Raw genomic sequence first — 12,444 nt, forward strand, 5'->3', positions numbered from 1 at the left:
AATACAGAATTTTGTATATTTAGATACAGCTGCAATATATTTTAAATAAAACTACCTACGTTGACATTTTGTATGGCAATTTTAATTTAATTTCTCAAAAGCCTGCTTTCTGTTCGCTTTCATTACAACATATCTGTATATGTAGAAATGAAAAACAAACTCTATCAATTATTTATCTGAAAAGGTACTAATTCATACACTTAACCACAGTTTGGCACACAAAAAGTGGCCACCAACTCACTCACATCCACAAAATAATCGATTAAAGTAACAATAAAATGTCTTTGGCCGAAACCGACCAAAATTACATAGAGACTGCAGCAGCAAAAAAAACAGAATTCAATTAATTAAAAGCGATATATTGTTCTCTAGCATAAAAACGGCCATAGAAACTATCTGTCAATTATTCAAATCATTCGCTTGGTTACATTAGAAGTATTTGTGTGAATTTTCATTCACTGCGGTCATTACGGTATTTTTCAATTTAAAAGTACAAAACTAATTTCACTGTCTGATAATACGGATTACGTTTTGAACTAAAAAAAAAATAAAAAAGACTTTCTAGCAATTATTTCAAAGTGAATTAAAAGCAAACAGAAAATAAAAATTTATAAAAATCAATCGATCAAAATGGTGATTGATATTAAAATGTGTCGTTTTGAAAATGTCCCTTGGGGCTTTCGTCTGGTCGGTGGTTCGGATTTTGAATTTCCATTAACGGTGGTTAAGGTTAGAATTTCTGCTATAGCTACATAAAAAGTGTTTAGTAGATTAAATGAAATATACATATTGATAATATCCCAATGTTTGTGTTTCATATTCACAAGTGTTAACTCTACTCCACCACTTTACCTCCCACTTGAAAGTTTTTATTTTATTGTCTTTTGTTCATACAGTGATTGAAGTAAAGCAAAAAAACTAAGAAATAAAATAAAATCTATACGAGTATGAAATGAATGAATAAAATTGCATCTAATGCATTTTCAATGTTGTTACGTAATTGAGAGATGGATTGTGTAAAATATAAGAAGAATAATAAAATATATTGAATTTTTTTACTGTTTTTATTTACAATATGGTATTTTAGTGTAATGCGGAAATGTTATATGTTTTCTTCACCTTCTTCTACTTTTTATTTTCTTCATCTTTTTGAAGTGCTCAAGGTGTTTGAGTTCGTTAAGAGCAAACTGCAAAAAAAAAATGAACGCAACAGAAAACGAATTGCATTTGTTTGTTGAATTTAAAAGGAACAATGTGAATACGTGTATAACCTCAAACGATTGGAGAAATTGCTAAAATAAATCTTTTTTAACAATTTCTTTTTTTCTCGTTTTATAAGAAAATTTTACTATGAAAAATAATATTAACATGAAATAGATTTTACACCGGTGTAGCTAGATAGTTCAATATAATACAGAGTTTTTATTTCTTTATTGAAATTTATACTATGGAGGATAAAATCCTGTAATTCTGTGATATCTTTCTTAACTTTAATAATTTGACCTCCTTTTTTTTGCTTCTCTTAAATTTTATTGTAGTAGAAATTATTTTTAAAGCAGATTTGCATTCACTTGCATTTAGGGTAATGATAAACAGTCGAAAACTCAGTGGTGGTTTTTGATTATTTAAATTGAAAATATTTAGAATACAGTTCCAAATCTTTGCAACCTCCATTTAATACTAGAATTACACAAATATTTAAAAACTGCCAATTGACAAGCAGTATTATATACTTTATCTCTACTTAAATCTCGGATCAATGAAACTGACTATTATACCAGCAAATACTTTCTAAATTATCGAATTTTAATAAATTTTTTTTCCACTATTGCTTTGAGCTCATTTTGATCACTAAGTGCTGGTTCACACACGTCAAGTTTACTTGAGCTAGTTTTGAGTTTGTTGATTTGAGAGGAGAGGAGAGGAGATTGGAAATATTTTATTCTTTTTTTTTCCTCTCTCTTCTTTAACTCTAGGTCTTCTCTTTGTAGGACTTCCGAAAGACCTGTTTGCACATTCTAATAGATGCGATACACATTTCACTCTGCCTGATCTCAGTAGACATTCTAGAAGGGCTTTCTCCTTCTAAAAACCTTCACACACATTCAAAACTGCATTGCAAAATCAAACTTGCTTTTGCAATATATATTAAAGGCCTATAAAAGAAGGCCTTCTAATATACCTTCCTAAGTAGGCCTTCTCTCAGCCCTCTAACAGCAGCGAGTATGCAAGGCTTTGGCTCGCAATGACACGCCGTGTAAAATTGAAACGATTTTGAAATGCTGGGCTGGGTGTCCTTGTGTCTGCAAAATTAGACATTTAAGAAGTCCTCATTACTGCATCTTGTTCCCGCTTGAAAGTTTCGAATAGCCGTTGGATTAAAACTAATTGCGTTAAAAAGTTATGATCAGTCAAATTTTAAATTTCCAAAAAAAAAATAGGTTGAATAATAAGCGGTCAATGCTCGCTTCAAACGAATCAGTTGCGTTTGGTAACGATTCCTTGTGATGGCATAATAGAAAATGGATGTTTGGCTTTGATCACATACGATCCCTTACGCTTCGGGTTATTTTAGTGGATACGTGTTTCCTCGCAAGTAATGAATCGGTTCAAAAATAATATACTTTTATGATTTCAAGCATTATTTCGGACATGCCAAATCCTCTTTCAAGGTCTCTCGGCTTCAGTACGTATGGTTCCCAATTTCTCCACTTTTGGATGAATCCTGCTACTCGCAAATGTTTTAATGCTAGAGTAGCTCCCAATGATTTTGAAAGCTCTTAATGAGTTTGACAATAATCGTCATGCCTAAAACTCTTGGTCTTAAAACTTTTGTGGCTGACCTGAGCGATATTTGTCTTCCATGTCAAAATCATCTCTTCTGAACCGCACAAAATATCTACCCCACGTTGGAGCCAATGGGACACAGCCATCTGTGTGTCACTTTTTTTCAAATTAAAGATATGACGACTCGATTCTTAGCGAGGAACATTCATACTATTGCTGTTAGCAAACATCACGTCACTGTAATGTTTTTAAATTTTGCACAATAAATGCGATTGCAGGATTTAAAATTCTCAAATGAAAAATTTTTTGCAAAAATCGCTAAATCTTCAGGTCCGATTTTATTAACTATTATGAGACATACAGTATGACAGGAAAAGGTCTAACGGTATCGGTGGCCAGTTCATATCAACCCAAAATTCACACCAAACTGTGACTTTTTTCGGAGTGCAGTGGTCGCTCTTAGACCTCATGTGGATTGATATCGTCCTGAATTTTACAATTTTTTTGGTCGATTTTGTTTGTGATGGAAATTAGTGTCAGTTTCCAATTGGCCCGGGTTCCATTCAGCGAACACACGATATTGCCTATGGTCGTTTACCTTCAGTTTCTGAGTCAATGGACTTTGTATGATTGCAGACCCAAGTCATGACGGATAATTCGCACGCGTTTATTTTACAAAAAATTCCTATTTCTTAAGATTATCAGCATAAACCAGGCAAGCCACGGAGTTTTTTTCTTTATCATTTTTGGGGGGCTACTCACCAGACCCCATGCCAACTTTGAACCTATGTAAACACATTTCAGTTCATCGACACATTGATAGTGTGAAGTTTCATCAATATATGTATCTCCAAGCTACCGAATTATTTCCAAAATACAAAGTTTTTAAACCAAAATTCAAGTGGTTCCAAATCAAAATCTAGGTGGAATTTGGAAAAACGTAGTTTTTTCGGAAGCTGATATCTGCTCTCCTCCAATACAAATGGGGTTTTCAATTGGACATTTGGTTTTCTCGACAGAAGCGCCAGAAGTTCAACAAATTTTGCATCATATTTTCGTTAATTTTTTTTAATATTTTACTGCTTTACTAAATTAGATATATCTCAATTGTTTTACCATATAGAAATTCATACTTCAAAACGTAGATAAACATTGACATAGGCTTTTATTAAGTGTATATCTTATATTAATGGGCCTCTCCATTTTCCTGTTATAGTCCATTCAACTTGGGTCTCAAATATACTGATATTTTCTTTTATTTATTTCTGATATTTATATAGCTTGCCAAAAAAAAGACCGTCGAAGCCCGTCCAATGACTATATACATCATTTAAAGAAACTCCTTGTAAAAAAAATTGTAGCCGCCAGCACCCGCCGAAATACTTTTTTTTAATTTTTACGGAATGGAACTTTTAGAAATATTTCTTTTTTTATTATTGATTTGTATATATCTAGACCCTACTGTAACTTCAAATATAGTAAATACATATCCTTTTAAAAACTTAGTTTCAGAAACAGATAAAAACGTATTTTTTTTAATTTTTTATTAATTTTTTTTATATGTATATCTAGACCCTACTGTAACTTTAAAAAAAGTTTATATTGATACCAATTCTATATAAAAAGAGCGCCAAATAATTTTGTCCACCTACATTGTGATTTGGAACCACAGTGCACAGACCGATCATGTCTCGACATGTCGTGATAATTTTCTATTCTTTCTTATACTTTTTATATCGGCATATATAAAGAAGATAGTCATGATGCTGATTCCATTTGAGTGTTTCAAATGCGTAAAGGTGTGATAATGGCAATGTAGTATATTTGATATATACAACTTCTAATATTAGTATTTTATATAGAAAATGTTGAATATATCAATGTTTATACCCATATATGCTGGTAACGAATTGAGTTAGTGCAGTTTGTACAATAATTTGCTCAATATTTTGAAAAAAATAAAATAACTCTTGCTATTTTGAGCCAGAAAGTAATAAGTTACCAATTTTATATTTACGAATTTACTGCTTTCATTGCAAATACTGAAGGCATGTCACTCAATAATAGCTATTTATAGCTATATAAACATTGCATGTGCAAGCAAATATTGCATGAGTTTGTGGTGAATATTTCTGGTAGATAAACGTTTGGCTGTTTTAAAATGTATGTTAAATTGCACTTATAAGTGATGAAGATATTGCAAATTAAGGTAACACAAGTAATGTGGAACAGTGGAAAACATTTTAGATATTAAATGAAGTCACTAAGGAAATAAATTCATGATTTTTTCCTAGTTAATTAAATTTTGGTTTGGTACAAAAAGTGTTTTAAACGAATTTTTCATTTCAATAAAAGTATTTAAAAAATATGTATTTCAATATTTCACAGTCAACTCTCATACATTTAAAATACTGTCACATAAATGCATTAGAAAATGAAATACAATTTAAAATGTTGTTTGCTTTTATGAAAAATCAATTTTGTGGATAAAATTTAAACATTAAATAAAAAAATCAAATAATTTTTTCCAATTGTATTTATGTGTGTGTTTTTGCCATTAAAAACAGTAAAATATTTCTATAGAAACAATAAATGTCTCAAACACAAACTCCAAAAAAAACCTCTAACTCACAGAAAAATGGAAAACAATGTATGAGAACAAAAACAGCAAAAACAACTTGAACACAAAATTCTATAAAAGAAATAAATAATAAATGAGAAAAACATTTATTCAGTTCTTTATAAAGGTCATTATTCTTTTGTTGGTTTCTGATATTTTTTTTTTATTTTTTCAATTCATTTCTCAAAAACACCGCAAATAATTTACTTGTACTACATTAAACTCCCCACAAGATCTAAAACAAAGCATACAAAAATCGAGTGGAAACCAAAAAAAAAAATTTAAAAAAAACGTAAAAAGTGAAACACACAAAAACTGAAAATGCAAAATAAAGATTTTCCCTTTTATACTGTAAAACTCAAATACTAACACAAATATTTCAATACGTTGGTAGTGGTAATAGTATAATTTCAATTTTCTAGTTCAATAGTTTAAAATACTGTTATGTGAAGGTTGTTGTTGCTGTTGTTGGTGCTGTTTTTGTTGCTATTTATTTCAGTTGATTGTAATGATGATTATAATATGCCTATTTGACAGACAGCCAGACAAACAGACAGACATTTAGCCAGCTCGTGCCATATAAATTTCATTGGATTTCTACACCAGCAACCAAAACATACTCTCACAGACACGTTCACATTACGAATACTCAATTCATTTATTTTTATCTTTCCGCAAAATGTATTCTTAGCAATTTAGCACGCGTCTAATTTAATTGTCATTTTAAACGCCAATATACACAGACCCACTGTATATAAACAAAAACAAATGTGATAAAATGTGCCAGCGAGAGAGCGAGTGTGAGAATTAGTGAGAAACATAGTGTGGATAACAGAAGAAGAAGAACAACAACAAAAAAATCAAAATAATGTAAACCGCGAAAAATATTCCGCCCCAACCAATTCATTGGTATTTTATTTAGAATTAATGTTTTAAGTGATTTGAAATTGACATTTGTATTGTATGTGCATGCCTTTGGGTAGAAATGTCAACTGTGACAGACACCAGATTTCAACACCAGGCAAAATATTATCAAAAAAAATATTGTGTTTTTGCGCTTTATTTTCTACTTCGTCATTGTCGTTTCGTTTGGTGTAAATATTATGGTTTATTAAAAGATAATTATGAACTTTGTGTGATAAAAAAGTTGAGTTATCTTTGTGTTGCAAATGTTTGTTTATTGATTTAAAAGCCGGAAATATTTAATAGGAATCGTCAACTTTTCGACAAGCCTTTATAGTGCATTTACACCGAGGCGAAATCTAGTGGATTTTAATTGAAATCTTGTTCAAGATCTATACCGTTTACACCGCTGTTTTCTGACATTTAGCAAGATTTCATTTAATAACAAAAACAGCTGACTAACAAAACCCGCAGTAAATAAGTAAATTTTTAGTATTATAATTTATAAATTTAACTTTTATTCATATTTGCATCCATTGAAAATATTTATCAAACGCTAAAATTGTTCCGCACTTTTTATATTATTTTTTTTATTTGTATCTGTCAAATTTTACTTGTACAGTGCTGTATTTTTTAGTCCGTTATGAAGAAATTCACAGTTGCATCACTTGGTACTGAGTAGATTTGAGGAGATTTCCCCAAAATCTAGTCACGAAGTAGATTTCATTTTGTATGGGAAATCTCGTCAAAATAACTAGATTTGGCTCGAAATCTCATATGTACTAGATTTCGCTTCGGTGTAAATGCACTATTAGTTGTTTTGTTGTCGAAATTAGTAGTGAAGACCAGCATTTATAATGCAAAGCAATTAGCTACCTCTGCATTACCTTTCGCCAAGAAAATCACTAATTAGATATTATTAAGTAACTCAATTACTCTAAGAAACATCAAATTTAAAGGCAAAAAGTAAACACGGTAAGTTTTTGAAGCTTTTGACCAGAAATTAGTTTTTATCGAAAATCGCAAAATTTAAATCGTAGCTATGGAAAAACTGTAGGAGGTATTGGCATCTTTTTTTACATTTTTATTCCCTATTATATTCTCAATAAATCCCAATGTGATGATCAAAAAATTCTGAAATTTGATTAACAAAATTTTTAAAAATTTGAAAATGGAGTTGTGAAACTGACGTTAAAAATATTTTTTTTTTGGTCATACCCCGAATAGGTTATAGGTAAAACGTAAGTAACTGTGGATATATTTAAGGTAAAAATTAACTTTTATTTTAATATTTCTCAAAATATGCTAATTTTGTTCCTACATTTCTTATTCTAGAAGCCTGAGACACATTAATGGTCTGGGGAATTGTTAATAACTTTAACATTTATTAACCAATTTTTGTCTTTTATGCCTCATAATAACGAAAATTACGTGGATATATATTTCGATTGTTTAATATTAAATTACAAAAGAGATTATTGAATGGCAATATTTATGCAAAAACTGTAAAGATTTTATTTTTTCCACCCAATTTCTTTCTCACGAACTTTAACAATCGTTTGGCACGCCAATTTTTAACCGATCGAGCTCAAACTTTTGGCAATTTTTTTTATCGTCTTTGAAAAATCAAAAATGAAAAAATAAGGTTCATGTATATTTAATTTCATGATTCTGGGTTTATTAAAAAAGTAAAATCTGAAGAAAATGTACATTTTACCTTTTGGATTTGGCCAAATGGTTTACCCGAATTCAGCATTATCTACATACTAACACACGAGTTCCAAACAACATCGTGTTAGTGGATTTGCTTATCTATTGATGACTGTATCGCCATTGAGTCTCTCTCGATATGAACTGCGGCTTCATCTTGCTGGAACCAAATGTCAGGATTATTGAGAAATACGGAACGTATAAAATGTTCCAACATGATCTGTTATACCTCCCCGGAGATGGTTACTGGTTTCCCAGCATCATTTTCGAACAAATATGGACCGATAACTCTATCAGTCATAATTCTACACCAAACCGTGCATCTGAGAGGTTTTCTTGGTACCCTAAATTCAGCAGTTCTATTTATTAACATTTCCGTTCGAATGAAAATGTGATTCATTTCACATAATGAGATTGTTCAAAAAGTTGTCATTTTCTCTCGCAATCTAAATTGAAAAAAACAAAAAAAATTAGAAGCATTTCAATTCACTCAGTCGAAATTGGCAGTACTTGGGCTCTTAGTTTAAACTAATTTGCACTTTCCCGTGTTTACTCATTCTAGTAATTTTCTCTTATTCCAAAAAAATCCTCCTTTATTGGACTTCCGAACTTTGACAGTTGATTGATATTGTTCAAGTTACACCTGTCGAATTAGCTGTCATTTATTAAATTGGTTTTGAAAAATCACCATGGACAGATATAGCGTTCAAAAACACGTGCAAATAATAAAGGCACTTCTCTAATTTTAAGGTGATGCCTATATTTGGAAAAATGGGTACGCAATCGAACAAAATTGTTCAATTTAAGACGATACCAATCCACATGAGATATAACAGCGTCCAATGCATCCAGAAAAAGTCACTGTTTGGTGTGGTTTTTGGGTTGGTGGCATCATCGGTCCGTATTTCTTGGAGAACGATGTTAACCAGGCAATCACTGTAACGGTGAGCACTATAAGTAGACGATTACCAATTTCATTTGGCCTGAATTGGATGATATGGACAAAGTTCATAACACATTGGACATTTTTCACAAGCGATTTTAAGTATTGTCATCTTACATTGAGGTGACGTGAACTGTCCACCGAGATCGTGCGATTTTTTGTTATACATTTTCTTGTGGGAATTTCTTAAGTCGCAGATCGATGCAAATAAACCACAAACCATGAATAAAGCCACCATTACCCATGTCATCTGTCATATTCAGGCCAATTTATGTGCCAGGGTTATGAAAAATTTAACATTTCGGATTCGCAGCAGCCAGAGAAGCTGGGGCAGACATTTTCACGTTTTTATATTCCATACATAATGGCATCGATGGGTTTTTCAAAACAATAAAAATTGTCGATGATACTCGTATTTCATACCAACTTTGTTTTATTTAAACTTAAAGATAGGAAGCGCTTAATGAAAGACAAGAAGTACAAAAAATAAATAAATTAACTCCCCAAAATTCCCAATAAGTAAAGATAAATGAAGCTTCAATCGTTTTATATTAGAGTTCTAAATTTGTCTCTTGTTTGATTTTGTTAAAATTCAATACTTTTAAATCATATAAAACAACCCCATATAGTTTATGATACACATTTTAATTGGGTCATCTCGGAGATTTTTGTGAGAAATTAGAAATGTTTACGAGTGAATAACTATGGAGCGTGACATTCGGGTTTCACGAACATAGTGTCCTATGAAAATATTTTACATTTAAAAAATACTTTATAGAAAGTACATGTCTTCTTATTAAAAGGACTTCGAAAATCAGAAAATATCCTTAATTCTTGGATATCTGGATTCCAATCACGATATATCAAAAATACCAGTCAAAGGTAACCTTTATTGTAATTTTTACTGAAAGAAGAAGGTCTGTGACCATTTTTAATTCATTCCACATTAAAACGTATTTTTAGCTGGACTTCTTTTTATTGAAAATGCTACTATATTATTAAAATACCTTAAACCAAACTCCAGCATTTAAAGCTACTGAAATTTAAAGCAAAGACCTTTATTACAAATTGCAAAATCCAAATTTAAAGTACAAACATTAAATAAATGGCATTATTCGCATTACATGTAAATTGTGTTGTTACTTAGAAAGTCTCTTTGTCTTAAATGTATATATGTATATAAACCTCTAAGAAACACATCTTTTGTTAGAGCACAACTCAAAGCAAAAAATTTTAATTGAATTACAGCCGAAAAGAAAATCTTATAATTTTTCTTTGCTTCCCGTTCAAGGTCACTGAAGGCAGCATTGCCGAAAATGCTGGCTTAATGGAGGGCGATGTAATTGTACGCATTAATGACACCGCTGCCTCTCCACTAACTCACGAAGAAACTAACAAAATTATCAAAGGTTGTGGTAATGTGTTTTTCTTTGGTGTACAAAGGTATGTTGAAAACAATAACATTTTCCTTTTGCGTTTTGTCATATAACTAATTTGTTGCCATCCACAGAGAAAACGAAGAAGAATATACCACACCTAAGGCTTTTCCTGTTACGGGACGTGTAAGTTCACCAAAATCATTTCTGGAAGCCAGGGCAGGTAGTACCACACCACCTGTTATTATAGATACACAAAAAGAGGAGGAGGTTAAGTTAAATGAGGCGGATTATATATCCGATTTGGAAGAGAGGCCTTGTTCGGTATTATCCGAAGACTCGGAACGTAAATTGGTGGAAGAAGAAATAGCCGCTGTTTTGTCGGGTGAATCGGAAGTTCTTAAGGAACACAATACCATGGGGTTTGTATTGAATTTTTATTGTTTAACTAGTTTATAAGCATATGTTTAAATGTTGGGTCAGAGTTAATTTCTATAGAATTTTTCCTAAACCTGGTGTTTGCATGAGCAGTGATGTGCTGCGTACTCTCAATGAGGAGGCCACCAAGACTAAAGCCGAAAAGGATAAAGAGAATCGGAAATGGACCACATTTTTGCAAAAACCTGATCGTCCCATACCAAAAAGTAAACAACAAATAGAGGCAGAAAGACGTGCGGCCAATGCTTACAAAGTCAAAATTATCAGGGGCTCAACAATGTCACGCTCGGTATCACCAGCACCACCAGTAAGGAACATTTTTTAAATAAACTTATTTGATTAATATGTTTAATTTATTTGTTATGTTTTAAAGCCCAGACCAGTAGAAGAGGTTAAGCCACCCAAGGAACCTACACCACCACCAGTTGTTGAGCCTGAACCAGAACCCGAACCAGAGCCAGAAGCACCAACACCAGTTGATACTGAGGTGCCCAACTTGGAGGAAACAACCGGCAATACTGACGAATCGAACGAACATGAAGAAACTGAAAAAACCGACAAAGAAAAGGAATCTACACCAGAAACCAAAGAAACCGCAGAAACTGATAAGATTGCAAGTGATGAACCCACTGTTAATATAAACGAAGCAGATGAATCCAAACCTGAAATAGTCATTGAAAAAACTGAAGAAGAATTAGCCTTGGAGCGGCAATTAGCTGATGTGCAAAAACAATTAGCTGCTTTATCTAGTTTACCCAGCACCATACAATCAACATTGGATGTAGTTACTAAACAACTGGCCGATATATTGCCAACATTTAAATTACAACAGGAACAACCACGCAAACTGTCTGGTAGTGTACCACGCGAAATCAGTTTGGAGAAAATCTGTGAAATGGCAGAGGAAGAAGGTATTTAGTCAGAATGAATGTTGTAAATATTTTAAGCATTTTATTAAGCTACATATACAACATGACGGTGTAGGACAAAAAAATTCCATTTGCAAAGATTTTCTAAAACAATAGATAGTGATACATGTACCCTACACTACCATAAATGGGAAATTAATATAAATATATCCACTAAAATAGAGGTCAACTTAAAATTTTACCAAAATAACTGAAAATTAGCTATCTTATTGAATCTTTCAGCAGTTCAATCCTAAAATTAATAACAACATTTAAAACAATTGTGGATCTCTTTAAATCAACATAAAGAAAGTCAAGAATATTTATCTGTCGTATGTGATACCTGAAAATAGGATAGAAGTAAGAAAAAAGAAACAGAATCCCCATTAAACATGTTTGCTTAACAAAACCTTTCAGTTGCAGGTCCGAAGATATTTGGCCTTCAGAATTTCATCTACGATAGCTCATTCAGGTCATTTAAAAATAAATCATCAATCCGCTGGGGCAGAACTGTCTCCTCTTATTTCTCATTCTAATAACTTATATATACATAGAAATAACCATCGATCATAGATTCAGAAATTGAGACCACGGAATGTTTGTTAGAGCAATCGATCGACGAACTATATTAAAGCCATTTCAACCTTGTTGTCCTGCAAATTGTCCCTTTTAGCATAGTCGTAGAAAAATAAGTAAATTTACTCTTCTAAAAGCTTCTATGCGCGATATGATTACCACGTTTTTTGTAGAGCCTAACAC

At 31.9% G+C, this 12,444-nt stretch overlaps 1 protein-coding gene across 1 annotated transcript in view; it reads left to right on the forward strand.

The window, feature by feature from the left end:
- The first annotated feature begins 438 nt into the window (after positions 1-438).
- Zasp67 (Z band alternatively spliced PDZ-motif protein 67) overlaps positions 439-12,444 on the forward strand; it is a 42,240-nt gene continuing 30,234 nt past the window's right edge. Inside the window, exons 1-5 of the mRNA XM_065504441.1 lie at positions 439-729; positions 10,255-10,406; positions 10,474-10,761; positions 10,871-11,084; positions 11,151-11,688. Of these exons, the coding sequence (XP_065360513.1) occupies positions 631-729; positions 10,255-10,406; positions 10,474-10,761; positions 10,871-11,084; positions 11,151-11,688 (1,291 nt within the window). The 5' untranslated portion in view covers positions 439-630. The remainder of the gene's footprint in view (positions 730-10,254; positions 10,407-10,473; positions 10,762-10,870; positions 11,085-11,150; positions 11,689-12,444) is intronic.

The sequence above is a fragment of the Calliphora vicina genome, chromosome 3, assembly GCF_958450345.1.
Source record: "Calliphora vicina chromosome 3, idCalVici1.1, whole genome shotgun sequence".
In the NCBI taxonomy this organism is placed as follows: Eukaryota; Metazoa; Arthropoda; class Insecta; order Diptera; family Calliphoridae; genus Calliphora; species Calliphora vicina.